The sequence below is a fragment of the Emys orbicularis genome, chromosome 3, assembly GCF_028017835.1.
Source record: "Emys orbicularis isolate rEmyOrb1 chromosome 3, rEmyOrb1.hap1, whole genome shotgun sequence".
NCBI classification, from domain to species: Eukaryota; Metazoa; Chordata; order Testudines; family Emydidae; genus Emys; species Emys orbicularis.
The window spans coordinates 94218914-94235950 of record NC_088685.1 but is presented as its reverse complement, the minus strand read 5'-3'; the positions used below and the strand labels follow the sequence as shown (position 1 = coordinate 94235950).

At 37.4% G+C, this 17037-nt stretch overlaps 1 protein-coding gene across 2 annotated transcripts in view; it reads left to right on the top strand.

Annotated features, from left to right (window-relative positions):
- The window catches only part of MAN1A1 (mannosidase alpha class 1A member 1), a 223129-nt gene that overhangs the window by 161072 nt on the left and 45020 nt on the right, over positions 1–17037 (top strand). For both annotated transcript variants that reach the window (XM_065400578.1, XM_065400579.1), the window contains exons 6-7: positions 11089–11212; positions 15570–15663. In XM_065400578.1, coding sequence (XP_065256650.1) covers positions 11089–11212; positions 15570–15663 — 218 coding nt within the window. The remainder of the gene's footprint in view (positions 1–11088; positions 11213–15569; positions 15664–17037) is intronic.

Here is a 17037-nt window from a genome sequence, read left to right as displayed (position 1 = left end):
AAAATTCTATTTAGGATATTCCCTACTTCAGGCTATGATGTTATTCTAATGTACATCACAGATTATTGCAAAAAGATTGCTGAACAAAATTAATGTTAATGTAGCTAACTTAATTAACAGTAATAACTGATTAACTGCAAAACAATCATTTTTAACTACCCACTCAACAGTAGGTATTGTATGACATAGTATGCTTGTTATTCTTTTAAAAAAAAAAAAAAAAAGTCTTTAGACTAACCTAATCTTAAAGAGATGCTCAGGAAGTTTTAGACAAACTTTTGAGTTACACTAAAATCAGATGAAGAATGTACTGGATTATATTTTTTTATCACAACAGGTGGGAGCCAGTGAGTCATGACATTCTGCACCCTTGCTATTTAAGACCATTAGTATGTAACACTACAGATAATTCCTTTTTAAATACCTGTAGGCCATCTGTAAGGTGGCTACCCATTATGTGAAATATTGGTTGCCTGAAGTAATCATAAATAGTTGAAAGGAAAAGATACAGGGTCACTAGAGTGTAATTAACTGGTAGGTAATAAAGTCTCACACCTGGAGAAGACTGCATTATCTTTATAAGGTCAACGTAGCAATGCCGGAATGTATAAAACTTGAGGAAAACCAGGCACGTGCAACACAATATTCACAAATGTGCCAACTTTTCAATCAGTCCCCTAGACAACAATAAAGAAATATTCCTATTTAATTTCTGGTGAGGTGTAATTACACTAGTGCTGATTAATCAAATTGATCATAGTTCAGGCATTCTGTTTGATTTCTCTTTATCTCCATGATTGAGAGTGTGGTAGTTTCATTTATAAACTTGTAGTCCACTGAAATCGCATAACTCCCCACTATAAATTAACTTCTGTTGGATCATACCATACTATATCAGGAGGCACAAGCGGAGCACTAAAATAAAAAATTCATAAATAACATGGATCTCTTCCAGCATAAATAACACGGGTATCTTCCAGCATACCAGAAGTGTTTCACTTAGTATAATGTATCTTGTGAAAAGCAAAATAGCTCTTTATCAGTAAATTGACTGGATCCTACTGGATAATAATAATACTATTAAAAATGTGTGATTGGAAAAAGAGAGCCTGTAAAAAGCGTGTAAATATGTATTTTTTACAGGATTTTGACTTTCGTCTTGATTATGAAATAGTCATGGTCAGTGAAGGATAAAATTGTGAATGTATAAATATACCCTGTGATGGGGAGAGGCACCAAAACGCTTAGTTTTTACTGAATATTATTGATTCCCATAAAGAAGGCTCTCATTTCTCAAACCCAAACAGCTTTAATGCAAAATATTTATACAGTGACAGTTATGTTGTAGTCAACCTATCCGATTTTGCAATGTAAGACTTTGCAATGCTATGTTCCTATTTTTTATTTGTAATTAACTAGAAATATACTCTGATCTTTAGCATTGTATGCCCCAGTGCAGCAAAGCAAAGTACTTAAGCTCATGCTTAAGTGCTCTGCTGAATCAGGGGCTTTGACCCCCTTTTGGTTTTCCCCTTTTCCACCACATCGGGTTCAGGCTTTTTGCCTCTCCTAAAGGCTCTGCCTAACTCTGTCTCTGCCTACTGATCCAGGTTAGTCTGAAAAATATGACACCCTTCCACTCCACACTTGATACCCTGTTTGTCCTCTTCTCTGCAGCCATTTCTGCACCTTTTTTCATACACTTGGAACTTGCTCAGGGAAGGCATTCTGTGTTATCTATGTCCTTTGTTACAATGTTCGATGCTAACTAAAGGAACTTTTAGTGCCTGATCCTTCTCCATTGAAGCCAAAGTGACTTTCACCATTGACTTTGATGAGATCATGCCTATGATGAGAGTTACTGATAAAAACAAGAATTATTTGATCCAAGGACAAATGTATTTATAAGAGAAAAGTAAGGATTGGGGATAGGAGAGGAAAGGAAGATTGGGGCAGGTTGGGAGAAAGAGATTTCATACTTTCTTAGAACACTTGGCTTCTCCCCTTTTGGAGGAAGTGGAACTGTACTGCTGTACTCCTGCTGTGTTTTCTTTGTCACTGTATTTGAATATATCTGTAAGGATATGTTAAAACTTCTGAAAAATAAAATTAAAAAAACATTTGGCAAAGTAGATTGTCTGTAAAATTACAAGTCTGAAAAAGACAACTTGAATTTTTATCTAGAAAAACAGAATCCCACTTAATACTCTTTCATGTGTCATAGAATCTCTGAAAGTAGAGATCAGAAAGGCAGCCACCCACTGCCAACCTGGGGTCCATGTGTGATATGCATGTTTAAATATATATATACATATTTATAAATGTGTGTATATAATGAAAATGAACAAGGCAAGGCATTTATAAATTAATGTCATAATGCATGTCACAGTTGCAGTCTTATGACAAGTTACCCACTATCTGAAACGAGTGTTGATACAATTGCTGTGTTCAAAAGAAATAAATGGGTTGTCAGTCAAAATGACCATGATGCATAAATCTTGATATGATTGGTTGATGCACTGTGTTAACATAAATTTTCAACACTTTGTATCTGTCATTTATTTTAATAATGCATCTATTAGTTAGACTAATTTAATTCCCAGAACAAAAATTTAATCATTCCACATGCAATACCAAGAAAAATAAATGTGAATTATAGTTGAATCATTGTAAGGCATTAATTATTTGTAACTTCAAGATGTATCAATTTAATGTATTTTGATGTACTTAAAATATTTTATTAGGACTAGGACAAGAGGCTCACAAAAGAGGATAAAGTGAGTTCAGAAAAATGAAGGATAAAATCCATATTTAAAACGGCCAGATGAAAAAATAACAACATGGTTTAGGCAATATAAAAGTAATTATCTAAACTCAGCTGTTAAATCTTAATTTTATAAAATTATGATATAGTGCTTTATAAAACCATATGAAATTATTTGTATAACCTGATAAATGATGGTAGTCTCCCAGTTGTCAGTGTCGTGCTAGCCAATGCTTTGAAGCATCAAGCCTTTGTAAACTGACAGTTTTCCCTTGATCTGAAAATTCTCCACCAAATTGGAAGGGCTGGAATACTTTGACCTTATCCTCCCTTGAAAATTGATGGTGGCCTTTCTTTCAGAAAATGGCTGCTTGCTGCTTCTAAAAGAGAAGCTGACATTGTCACAACTTTTTTAATATTATTACTCAGGCATGGTTACTAATCTGAAATAGAAGAAACCATTGTTCCAGAATCTGAAGCAGGGAGGCCCATTTTAACTATCTTTCAGTCAACTTTTTACAAAGCAACCTGAGATGAGTCAGTGAGAAGCTGGCAGTGGAGGGAAATGTCTGGTACTTCTGGAGTGGATTGAGGGAGAAGAGTTGAAGAAGATGCTCCTTTTTTAGTCTTCAAAGTAGCCACTAGTCCAGGCCACAGTCCTCTTTACAGCATTGTTGATTTCAGGAAATGCATGCTGCTGGCAAAAACAAAGCACATATGAATGCCTCATATATACCTGTAGCTTTTATTTATAACAAATCAACCACTGAGTAAAACAGTCTTTCTGTGGGACTCTATAGTTTATTGTTTAGTATTTGAACTGTAGTAGTGCCTAAAACCCCAGATCAGGAATGGAGTGTCATTGTCATAGGTCCTACATTAATACATGCCTGCAGTGTAATTTAAGTGAAGGCACAAGCAAATGGTAACAAACATTAGGGGGCAAGGGGCGGGAAGTGAAGAAGATAAATGAAATAGCATGTATTTACATAGGGTTACTAGAGGCAGTTTTCTATCAGGAGTCCTCTAGTTAATTGATAAAATGGGTTCAGCTTCAGAATTAGTACAGAATGTTTTCTTTCCCTTGTAAATCACTTATTCATTCCTGAACAGACTTTCTAGAAGGCAAGTAAAGCACTTCGAAAAAATTTCTGTGTAATCCTTTTCTGGTAGTAGTACCATATCCTCTTGAAAGGAGTGTGGGTTAGATTGCTTGCTTCTGTATGAAGAGCAGTCCACAAAAAGATACTGCCAGAGCGAATATGCTGCTTGTTAATATGTAGCTGAATGAATAACAGGCTTTTTATGGTGGAAGCAGAGGAAAGACCCCCCCCTTCTCCTTTACCTGCTGGGATTGCTGAAATGTGGTGATGTAATTAGTGTTCTTTTTTTCCCCTGCAGAGAGAGAACCCATAGTAGTCAAGTAAGTACATGTTAGTGGCACCCAACCTGGTTATTCATATATTATGAGATCTTGGGCATAGTGTGGTGTTTTTGAAGGACTAACCGTGATGTTCAAAGATGTGTTTTAGACTAGGATAAATGGATTTAATTTACTCTAAGTACTATAGGATGTGTATTTTATATATAAGCAATCTTTACATAGTTCCTGTCAAAACTCTATTATTTTTTTGTCAGTTATTTCCAATTCAGAGGGTGTTTTCATTGGTTTCTGAGAATTCTTTTTATATTTATACTGATTCTACTCATCATCCCAAATTATGCAGGTTGTTGCAGTAGTGAATTTTGCTCTAATGGATTTCTCTTTTACATATTCTAATTTATTATTACATGGATGGCAGAACTGTAGAATCCTGTTAATGATTTTTGATTTGCTGTTCACTTTTCTTTAGGGGACTCTATTAAAAGTAGTTCCCACTAGTATGCATTATTTCTATCCCTGCTCTGATGTATTCTATTCCCTATAGCTTTTTCAGCCCTTGGAAATTGATTAATTAAACCCTTAGTGCATAAAGTAACAGGAACATGAATTGTTTAGCTTATTCATTAGTGTATTTCAGGAAACATATTGAAGACCTGTGGTGAAATTGATTAATTTCTATTAAAAATAATTGTGGTGTTGAATACAAGTTAGAGGAATTTTTCTATTGTAACATTGAAAAATTGCATTTAAAACCTTAGCATTTCTAATAGCAATGTTTAAATTGTTTGTGTACTACCCCACTACCCTGGTGTGTCTGTCTTCTTGTGTCTCTCCACACACACACACACACACACACACACACACACACACACACACACACACACACACACACACACACACATATCTAAATTTACTGCTTAGTTGAGTACCTTATGCTTCCTGGTCTGCTAGCCCTCCATCTTCCGGGCACTCCTAATGTAATCATATTAGCATAAGACAGAGAACCAGATGAAAGGAGTATAAACCAATGCCCATTTGAGTGCAAATAGATCCACTACATGTGAACAATGAGGGAAGACTAGAAAGGGTTAACATGGAATATCAGGATAAACAGAATGGAGACAGTTATACAATTAACCCTAACCAAGAGTGCATATTGGCTACTTTGACTAGTAACCTCACAATTAACCAACATCAATAGGTGCAGTATTGCCAAGTCCAAGTGTTCAAAAGTCACACATCAAAACCCAAAAATCCTAAATTGCATAGCTCCAGAAGCAGCCCAACGACCATATTGTGACTCACTCATAATATGGTCAGTTGTTCACCCTTGCTCTGGGGGAAGTAATCCATGCCAGCCCTCTGCCTGTACATTACAGAGGTAGAGACAAGGCCATGTTGACATGCAGAGGGAGGAAAGTGGCCCTACAGAGGCTGCTCTCCCTCACTCCACTGTGCCACCTATGATATGGGTAGCCTGCACAATGAGGTAAGGGAGGGCCTTATGTTACCTTGCTCCCCTTGCTCCTCCTCTTGTAATTTTGGGTACCCAACTTTAGACACTTAAAAAAGGCACATGGTTTTCAAAAAGTGCTGAGCACGCCCTGAAAATCAGGTTCCTTTGAAGTGTCTCAAATTGGGCACTCAAAATAATTATTTACTTTTGAGTATCTTGGCTTACCGATACATAAAATCTAATATATACATACATTGGGTGAGACAGTCTCTTTTCTTACACAGCTCCCCTGCACAGCCGTGTAAGAAAAGGGACTGTCTCACCCAATGTATGTATATATTAGATTTTATGTATCGGTAAGCCAAGATACTCAAAAGTAAATAATCATTTTGAGTGCCCAATTTGAGACACTTCAAAGGAACCTGATTTTCAGGGCGTGCTCAGCACTTTTTGAAAACCATGTGCCTTTTTTAAGTGTCTAAAGTTGGGTACCCAAAATTACAAGAGGCTTTTGAAAACCCTGGCCAGGGCACCTATAAAACCCTCTTGGGGATCAAATGCCTACCATTCTTGCCTGTATCATAACTCCCCATGTTGGATTATAGTACTGTGGTTTGTTTCTGGTGTTAAAAGAAGTTGGTCAGTTTTTCATTAAGTATTAAAGCAGTAAAATTTAACCTCAGTTCAGGGAAAATGGAGAATTATTCTTAAGAAAACATTTCTGAGGTGGTACTCTGTAATAGGGTATAAAATATCTGATATTTGAAGAGGACAAACCTACTACAGCCATCTCGTTGATTGTCTGTCAAGAGTTACATGACCTACAGAAGCATTGTGCTCAGCTAGAGAGCACAATTGGGACAAATTTCTTCACTGGTAGCTCATTTTTATGTGGGCATCTATGTTGCTGAATGTTTAGAACATATTCTTTGTTTACTATTGATTCCTTTCATTTATTTAGTAAAAATGTTGAAAGCAATTATGTTTTATTTATCATATTGACTTACTTTATGCTAGCTGGTTATGTGGCAGGTGTGACTTTTAAAATATTTTACTTAATATGAAAGGTAGACATTGAACATATAAATAAAAACCTGTATTGGTACTGACCTTTTTTCACTGCTGCTATGGAGGCTTCATTTAATAAAATATTGTTCTGAAAAAGTAGTTGTGTCAGATGATAACTAAACCTTAGAATTTTTACACGGTATGAATACTGTTTATTAGAACTGCCATGACTGGCCATTATGAACTGACTCACAAAGGTATCACTTATGGAAACTGGAGATGTCTGTCTGGATGTAACAATCAATTTAACCTAAATGGAATGTACCCATGGAGATTTTTTTTCTTTGGGTAGAGGCATAAGGGAAGATAACTAATAAAATTGATATGTATGTCATCTGTAATAGTGGCACTTCACATTCATAATGTATCATGTTAACTTTTGAAACTTATGCAGAGCATTATAATGAGCAATGTACTGTACCATCTGCCTAGCTGTAACTAAGTTAGTCATATAAGATGCACAGATTTAAAAACATATGTTGTAGAACTATGTGGGCACTTACCACACTGGGGTCCTAGTCCATACCTCAGGTTCCTAGGCGCTACAGTCATAGAAATAAATAATAATATTTATAATGAATGTTATTGCAAGTGACCTTTCCAAAACAGAACCATTTTAAGTAAACTTAGTCTGAGATTTTAAAAACCTTTCTAATGATTTTTAGAAAGAGTAGGAGAAAAATGTCTCTCTCTTAGATGTCTCTCTACACATCCCCACAGTTCAGACTATAGGGGATGTGAATTGTGTGTGGATGGTGTAGACACAAACCAAAGAATACTTAGTTTGCTTAAACGTAGTCCTCTTTAAACAGCATTAAGTTAATGTGGAGTAGGTATGTTATAGATACACAGGCGAGTCTCATCTTACGCTGGGGTTACGTTCCGCTGTCAGCGCATAAAGCGAAAATCGCGTATAGTCAAAATTACATTGAGTGTAATGGCAGGCGGAATCACCCGCACTACAGGTACAGTATTTAAATTGTTATTTTTCTCTTTTTTTGTTTTTTTGTTTTTGCCGACCGCGCAAAGCTGAATTCGCGCATGTTAAATACGTGTAAGATGAGACTCGCCTGTAATGTCTGCAGCATCCAAACAGGGGAGTTACAGCACAGCACACTAGTGCTCCCTACAATTAACATCCCGTAGTCCGAACTGTGGGGCCATGTGGACAAGCCCTTAATTTCAGATCATTTGTTTTGAGATCAGTTTTACGGAGCAGCAGATCAGATCAACCATCATTCCATTTAATTAATCTGAGCAGTTTGTTTAAATGGAATTTTAAAAAATAGGATGAGAGTTTGAACCACAAAATACAGCTGATCAGAAAATTGTTTTCCCATCCCACAAGAATTTTTGAGATTTTGAAAAATTATCCCATCCCGAACCGAGTCAAAAAGTGAAAATCTGGAAAATTTTCCTTGAAATAAATCTTGAAAATAAAAAAAAGTCATATTTGATTGAAATTTTCAACCTATTTTTACTACAAAGTAACTTAAATTTTTAAGTGAAAGGGTTTTTTGAACAAAATAAAACTTCATTTAGAAAATATTAAAAAGAGACATTTCAACAATTTCAAAATATTTTTTGAATTTTTTTTGAAACTTTATCAAAAGCAACCCTTTCTCACAACATTTTTGGTTTCAACAAATTGGCATTTTCCATTGTTTTGTTGAAAAATTAACAACCCTTTCTTCCACAAATGACTGATCCATAACTAATAATGCATAATCAACTGCTTTTGACTTGTCAAATAATTCTGCAACATGTGGATTTTGCCAGTTGGAGCAGAGAGGTTTCTCTGGGATGCTCAATTATTTTTAATTAGAGCTTTGTGAAATTTCTGTAATGGAAACGCAATATCATACAAATCACTTATGACTAGTGCTACGACTTTGTCACGGAATCTGTGACTTCCAGAGACTTCCGTGACTTGAGCCCCCGTTCTGGGGAGCTGTAGGGTCCCCGCCACTCTGGGAGCTCCCAGCGGCCACGAGCAGCGGGGGGGCCCCGGAGCACAGAGCAGCGTGGCCAGTGGGGGTGCCCGAGAGCTCCAAGCCAGAGCCACTGCAGGTGGCGGGGGTGCCCTGAGCTTGGAGCCACCAGTGGTGTGGAGACCCTGCAGCTCCGAGCCAAGCACCTCTGGGTGGTGTGGGGAGCCTGCAGCTCTCCATTTTGACATGCATATTTTAAGTAAAAATCACAGATAGGTCACAGGCTTCCATGAATTTTTCTTTATTGCCCGTGCAAACATAGGAGGCCTCAGCTGGGGTTCCCTTCCTTTAAGCCCTCAGTCAAGGCCAGTTAGAGATATCTGCTTTCTTTTCTGGGTGGTGGGGACCAGATGCCCTGAAATCCCTCACTCCCCCTATGCCAAATCTTTTAGTGGAAGTTACAGCTAGCTCCCATACTATCTCTTCAGAAAGTGGCTACATGCAATGATCCCTATGCCTGTGATGTATTCTGGGATACATCTTTTTTCCCCTAGATGAAGTAAGGATAGATTGCAGTAGGACCAGTGTTGTACTGCTGAATACCAGGGATGGCAAGTTGCCCACTCCCCTGAATATCCTGATGGGATGGAGAGAATATGCCTGCTTTGTTGGCCCCATGAAGATGCCGTAGGAGGGGACAAGGTCAACTATCTGCAGCAGAGTGCTGCACAGATGCCAGCTGGCCAGTTTGCTGAAGATACTGAAGCTTGTTTGAATTTAGGGTGCACCACCTGCCAACGCAAACCTGCCATTTTGACCCGTGACATCTGTGAAAGCCAAAACCAGCAGGTTTCAGATAACACTATTTTTAATTACTTTGCATAGTTGCGAAAATCTATCTTTGCTTATTTTAAGAGACTTTTCTGATCAAATGTCTGGAAAGACAGAAGTGTACATTCAGTAGCTGTCGTTCCCTCCTTTCGTGAAGACAACAGTACAACTCCCTCAGGATCTTTAGAAGAAAAAATGCAATCTGAAGCCTGGAAGTTTGATATTTACTTTTAATGGAGTAGAAGTAGAGAACACCCGTGCCCTATTAATGTCACATTGGACAAGGAGAATCTGCCACCCACCCTAAAACCTGTAATACTCCAGCCAGTACTAAAGAAACCTTCACTACATGCTAGAAACCTTGCAAATGAAGCTGATTGGAAATTTTCTGATGGAAAGTTTTTTTTTGTCAGAAATGTCTTTGTCACAATTGAAATCTGCCATAGGACCGTGACTATTTGCTGAAACTTCCAATAGAAATCTGCCTGGTTTCCCGTCACCACCTCTGCCTGACTCCTGAATGGCTGCCACAGTGCTGGGGCTGCCAAGGCTTCAGGCTCCTAGGGGGCATATTTTGTTTTAGAAACACTAAAATGTTCCCTCTGCAGGAATAGTTCAGTGTTACCTAAACAAAATATTGCAGAATTTCACTTCCATGAAAAATGTTGAGATTTTGGCTTTTTGTCCCAATTTGAGACAACTTTTTTTCTCCCCAGAAAAAAACCCTCAATTTTTTTTGTGGAAGTGGAATTCAGTTTACCAGTGAACACCACTTCCAAAATAGAGTCCAATGTTTAATGTCCCCTATGTAAACCAATCGAGAAGCTAGTAAAAAAAAGTCTCCAGTGCCTCCTGTCAACTGTCAGTCAAGCTTCAGGTCACAGCATAGTCAAGTGGCGGCATTTGTGTCTTTGGGTATGTCTATACTGCAGTTAAATACTCACAGCTGGCCCATGTCAGCTGACTTTGCCTCATGGGGCTCGGGATAAGGGGCTGTTTAGTTGCAGTGTGGACTTGCAGACTGCAGCCTGGGCTCTAGGACCTTGCAAGGTGGGAGGGTCCCAGAGCTCAGGCTCCAGTCTGTAAAGATTAAATTTTATTTCGTGAAGTGTCATTAGCTCTGAATTTAATTTTGAAAACATTAATCATGGTTAAAGAGTGCTATCATACCTGTAGTTAAGATCTACATTATTAGGTAGGATTTATGTTCTAAAGTCTTATGAAATCTATTATTGAGATTTTATAAATTTAATATTCAATACTTAAATTAGAGTAGAACCCAGAGAACTCAATCAGAATCAGGGTCCATTGTGCACAAACACATGAATCCCCAAAGAGCTTATAATTTAACTTTAGGAATGCATAGTAGTCATATAAACATACATACAGATCAATCTTTAAGTGATCAATCAATGGTGGTCTAATAAAGGTGGAGCAGAATTGAACTCAAACATTTAAGGTGACTATGGGGTAGTCTCATAAAACAGAAGGTGGCCTAGTAAGGGTGTTACTTGTACAAGTTTCATTGTGTTACCAATTAAAAGCTTTGAAGTTAATTCTCTTCTGGTAGCTACAGTGTACCTAATATACCGTATATTTTATTAGCACTTCTTTATAGATGCTAATGACCTTTTCTGCCTTTTCCCCCCTTTAGTGGGATTGGTCGAAACTGGCCCTGGGCTTCTGGAGGAAGCAGTATTCTGGCAGAATTTGGAACTCTGCATTTGGAGTTCATACATTTGAGCCATTTGTCTGGAAACCCAGTGTTTGCTGAAAAGGTTAGATTCTTTGGTAAAACTTTTATATTAAAAAATGAAAAATTGGAATTTCTGTAATTTTAAGTGTGTCACAGTAAGCAGGCGAATAGTTTCTGTGGGAATCCATATTAATGAACACAAAACACATGGTTGAATTGACAGAGATTCATTTTGTCATGGATATAAAAATTATAAAAGCACTTATCAGGCCACATAATATCTGGAAGTTTGGTTAAGTGGTAAATTCATGTAGATTAGGCATTTGGAACACAGCACCTATTTTAGTTGATGTAACTTGCTTGGTTAAGGTGAAAACCACAAATAAATTTTATATTCAGATAATATACTGTAAAAAGAACAAGGAGTACTTGTGGCACCTTAGAGACTAACAAATTTATTTGGGCATAAGCTTTCGTGGGCTAAAACCCACTTCATCGGATGCATGCAGTGGAAAATACAGTAGGAAGATATATATACACAGAGAACATGAAAAAATAGGTGTTGCCATACCAACTCTAACAAGACTAATCAATTAAGGTGGGCTATTATCAGCAGGAGAAAAATATCTTTTGTAGTGATAATCAGGATGGCCCATTTCAAGCAGTTGACAAGAAGGTGTGAGTAACAGTAGGGGGAAAATTAGCATGAGGAAATAGATTTTATTTTGTGTAATGATCCATCCACACCCAGTCTTCATTCAAGCCTAATTTAATGGTGTCCAGTTTGCAAATTAATTCCAGTTCTGCAGTTTCTTGTCGGAGTCTGTTTTTGAAGTTTTTTTGTTGGAGAATTGCGACTTTTAGGTCTGTAATTGACTAACCAGGGAGGTTGAAGTGTTCTCCGACTGGTTTTTGAAGGACGATCCTGAAGGACAAACCCTCACTCTCACAGATCTTGGGAGGCAGGTCTGTCCTCGCTTACAGACAGACCTCCAACCTGAAGCAAATACTCACCAGCAACCACACAACAAAAACACTAACCCAGGAACCTATCCTTGCAACAAAGCCTGTGGCCAACTCTGTCCATATATCTATTCAAGGGACACCATCATAGGACCTAATCACATCAGCCACACCATCAGAGGCTCGTTCACCTGCACATCTACGAATGTGATTTATGCCATCATGTGCCAGCAATGCCCCTCTGCCATGTACATTGGCCAAACCGGACATTCTCTACGCAAAAGAATAAATGGACACAAATCAGACGTCAAGAATTATAACGTTCAAAAACCAGTCGGAGAACACTTCAACCTCCCTGGTCACTCAGTTACAGACCTAAAAGTTGCAATTCTCCAACAAAAAAACTTCAAAAACGGACTCCAAGAAGAAACTGCAGAACTGGAATTAATTTGCAAACTGGACACCATTAAATTAGGCTTGAATAAAGACTGGGAGTGGATGGATCATTACACAAAGTAAAATCTATTTCCCCATGCTAATTTTTCCCCAACTGTTACTCACACCTTCTTGTCAACTGTTTGAAATGGGCCATCCTGATTATCACTACAAAAATTTTTTTTCCTCCTGCTAATAATAGCCCACCTTAATTGATTAGTCTCGTTAGAGTTGGTATGGCAACACCATTTTTTCATGTTCTCTGTGTATATATATCTTCCTACTGTATTTTCCACTGCATAAATCCGATGAAGTGGGTTTTAGCCCACGAAAGCTTATGCCCAAATAAATTTGTTAGTCTCTAAGGTGCCACAAGTACTACTCGTTCTTTTTTTATATATATATAATATACTGTGTTCATGCAGAAGTACAAAGGACTGTGACCTTCTAGCAATCACTTTGATGCATTTTTTAAAAATACAGGGTGTCACTACTGTAAGTAAGGGATTTGGGAGTCTTTTCCATTTCATGTCCGTCTTTATAGAGTGTTCATAACTTTTTGAGGAAAGTACTCTTTTTATGTGACATTTCTCATACTTGTTCACAGCCTAAAGGTGCATTTTTTCCAAGTTTGGTAAAATTCTATGTGGCCATTTTTGAGTTTTTTGAGCTTTAAAAAAATAACATTTTCACTACTTCAGAAATTGTTGTGGCTAGCCCTGTATTCACATTTAAATAACTACAAATGGATTGTTTTAAAAACTTCAAATGTGGCTTGATGATTTTTTACATATTTGAAGAAACATCACATACAAATAAATTTTTACACATTCTAAAAAAGACTATGGTGCATACACAGTAAGTTTTTTCTATTAAGTTTTTAACATATTGCACCAAAGTACAGTATTTCATTTACTGGTGTACAGATTTACATTGAATCAATGCAGATGTGTTTATTGGGATAGATACATATTTGAATAAATGTACTACAATAATTTTAATATTCCCATGTGTATGTACAATATAAAAATGTTCCCAGTGAATTGTTCCTTTAATCACAAGCATAAATACATTTTAATAAGAAAAATGTATATTCTTTCAAAATATATAATGTGCCTATCAAAAGACCTCTGTGCATATGTGCAATTAAAAAAATCAAATCTGATATCAAGTAAGAAACTCCGCAGAAAAAACAGAGTTTGTCTATTCAACATCTCCCTTAAAGGCCTTGTTAAAGAGATCTGCAGCATGCTCTGAAGGTCAATAGATTCGGTTCTGTTGGACTAAAGAGGGAGATGAAACGGTGGATATGGATCTTATACAGGTAGATTTATTGAATATGTATTCAAAGTTTTTTTTATTTTTGAAACAAAATTACTAAATACAAAAAACGGCGTGCAAAGGGGTTAAAATTAAATTACTGGTTCCTAGGCAACTATAATTCAGCTACATTTAACATATATACCACATCCACTTATATAAAATATTACTATGTACAAGAGAATAGAATTATAGATGTTGTAATCATACGTTTTTATTTCCTGACTTTTGTATAATTTAGATCTCAACAAGAACATTGCATTAATGTAGTTTACGTACTTAATTTTGTTTATTAATTAGAAATGTCAGACATATATACAGCAATATACATATTTAAAAATGACTTTTCTCTGTTAAATTATGACATCTTAATAAGAAATTCCAGAGGAAGCTGTAAACTTTGTTTAGCTCCAAAAGCAGTGGTCCAACCTTTTAATTGAGTATTAAGTACACCAAGCTTCAGGGATTGGCTGAACAATGTATTGTTACCATTATGTACAGTGCAATATTAAAGCTCACACAATTGTTGTAACCTATGAAATGCATATGCAAAACAAGATTAATTAAGGACAGAGTTTGTTTTAAATAAATCTGAATTTCAAAGGCTTTTCCCCCAGACTCTCAAGAAGTGACATTTAAGATAACATATTTTAATTTTTAAACTAGTATTAAGAACAAAATAAAATCTAATGAAAGTGCACAAGTTGATAATCTTGGCAAATAAGCCAAAGATTTGAATAACCTTTAAATGGAACTACATTCTGTCTCATAGAGGTAGGAACTCCAAATCAGACCTGGGGACATCTTGACAATGTTTTAGGGAGAAGCTTTCAGTGCTCCTGCCTTGCTGTTTCTGTTCTGTGGCTAAATCATGATCTTCCTTCTTCAGTGCAGTTAATCTGGTGTCTTTCATTAAAATTCCATCAAAATACTACATGTGCTCTATTTACAATGAACCATGCTAGAAGGGCACTCAGACTTCAGCTAATGCAGAATATAGCTGCTGTCTTGTGGTCCTGCAATGAGCTCAATATCAGTGGAGTCCTGTGCCACTGCACTGTGGAGCTCACTCTAGGATAGAGACTTTACTCAGCAAAACTTGTTACATACAGTCCATTACTTCAGTGCTCTATATACTGTTCAAACTTGAAGTTAATTCCTAGCTACAATCTAAATTACTGGTTTAAACGTGTAAAGCTCTTTATGATTCCGGTGACTGAGAAACTGCCTTTCTTCCTGTCATGCCACCATGGCAGAGTTTAGCTGGAGTGCCCAAATGCCAAAGATTTGAACATCTGGGGAGCTGGGTGGGAAAACATCCTCAGTGGAAGGCGCTTAGTTCTGTAACTCATTTCCACCATTTTGTCTCCCTCTTTAGTTGAACAGAGCCAAATCCGTTGACCTTCAGGGGCATACTGCAAATCTCTTTACCTTGACCTTTTATGAGGGAGAAATTGAATGGAGCATCTCTCTTTTTTTCTGTGGAGCGTTTTAGTTGATGACAATAGATTAGATTTATGTTTATTTTTAAAAGAAATTGTCTATGCTTATGCATAGAGGTCTTTTGATAGGGACATTATATATGTTGAAATAATAAATAGTTTTTTGAATTAAAAATGTATTTATGCATGTTGATAAAAAAGGATGCACTGATGCTACTTGTATTTAATGGGAATATAAGACTAGATCGAGTGCTCATTGTTTGGTTTTCTTTGTAACAGGTAACGAACATTCGTAAAGTTCTGAACCGGCTTGATAAACCAGAAGGTCTTTACCCTAATTACCTGAATCCCAGTAGCGGTCAATGGGGTCAACGTAAGTATGGCAGTTCTTCAGAACGGCCAGTTAACTATTTTTACATACCATCTCTAGGGAGAAATAAACTCTTGATTGTTTCTCTCACTCTTACCAATTGACAAACCTGAGTTCTACTTGAGTTACTTATTTTTCTACCCACTTCATATATGTTAATGTATATTTCTCTGACCTCTAGCATATTTGTTAGTAGAAAGCTTTTGAATGAGTCTAAGTGTGTGGTTGAAAAATGTCTTTTTTCATTGAAAAATTTAAAGTGCTCTGTTAAGGCTGCTGTTTAAAGAAATGCTATCAGTTTGTCTTGGATCAAAATTCTATGTTGGTATAAATTGGTTTAGTTTCACTGAAGTTAATGAAACTGTGTCAGTTTATATTAGCTGAGGATTTGCCTCTATATTTCTTCTGTGAGTGCTTCCCTACGTCCATTACACTGTAGGCGTATGTGTCTCATGCATTGGTTCCAGAGAGTTTTCCCTAGTGGTATCTGTAGGGGCCGTCCTACCCATACCCCAGTTCTGAATGGAGGGCACAGAGGAAGGAGCCACCCCACCCCTTCTTGAGTTTTTCTTACCTTCTGTAATCAGTAGTCGGAGCATTCTTTGTTCACAGCCTCGCTCCTTGAGAACAAACTTGTGGGTACTTTAGCTAACTTTTGCCTATTGCTACTGTGTTTCATCCATTGGACATTATTTTTCTTTCTGTATTTTCCTTTATATTTAAAATTATTCCTTTTAGTTCATTTTCTGAATTGGCAGATCTCCAGGTCTCGCCTAGTACTGGGGAGCCTATGCCAAGGTCGCTGGCTTTCAAGCTTACTTTGGTTGTCAAAAGCAGATTCCTATCAGTGACCCTCATTCACACTGTCTTAAGTGCTTGGATGGGAGCCACATAAGAGACAGATGCTCGATATGCCAGGGCTTAAAGACCAGAATGAAAAAGCTAAGGGAAGAGCAGCTTTGATGTCATATTACAGAGGCTGCTCTTAGATCAGTGTCTGAACCCTCTTGGTTGTCAAAAGGAAGCTCAACAATTACTCCTCCTTGGAGTGCTCCCCCAGCTTTACCAGCAGATAAAAGCCACAAGAGATTCCCATCACTGGGACTGTCTTCTTTAAGGTCTACACAGCAGCTAGACACCCATGGCTGGCTGGTGCCAGCTGATTCAAGCTCACAGGGCTTGGGCTGTGGGGCTGTTTCATTACTGTGTAGACTTCCAGGCTTGGGCTGGAGCACAGGATCTAGGGCCCTGCTCAGGATCAGCCCGAGACCGGAAGTCTACACAGTAATAAAACAGCCCCACAGCCCAACCCTCACAAGCCTGAGTCGGCTGGCACAGGCCAGCCACAGATGTCTAATTGAAGTGTAGACATACCCC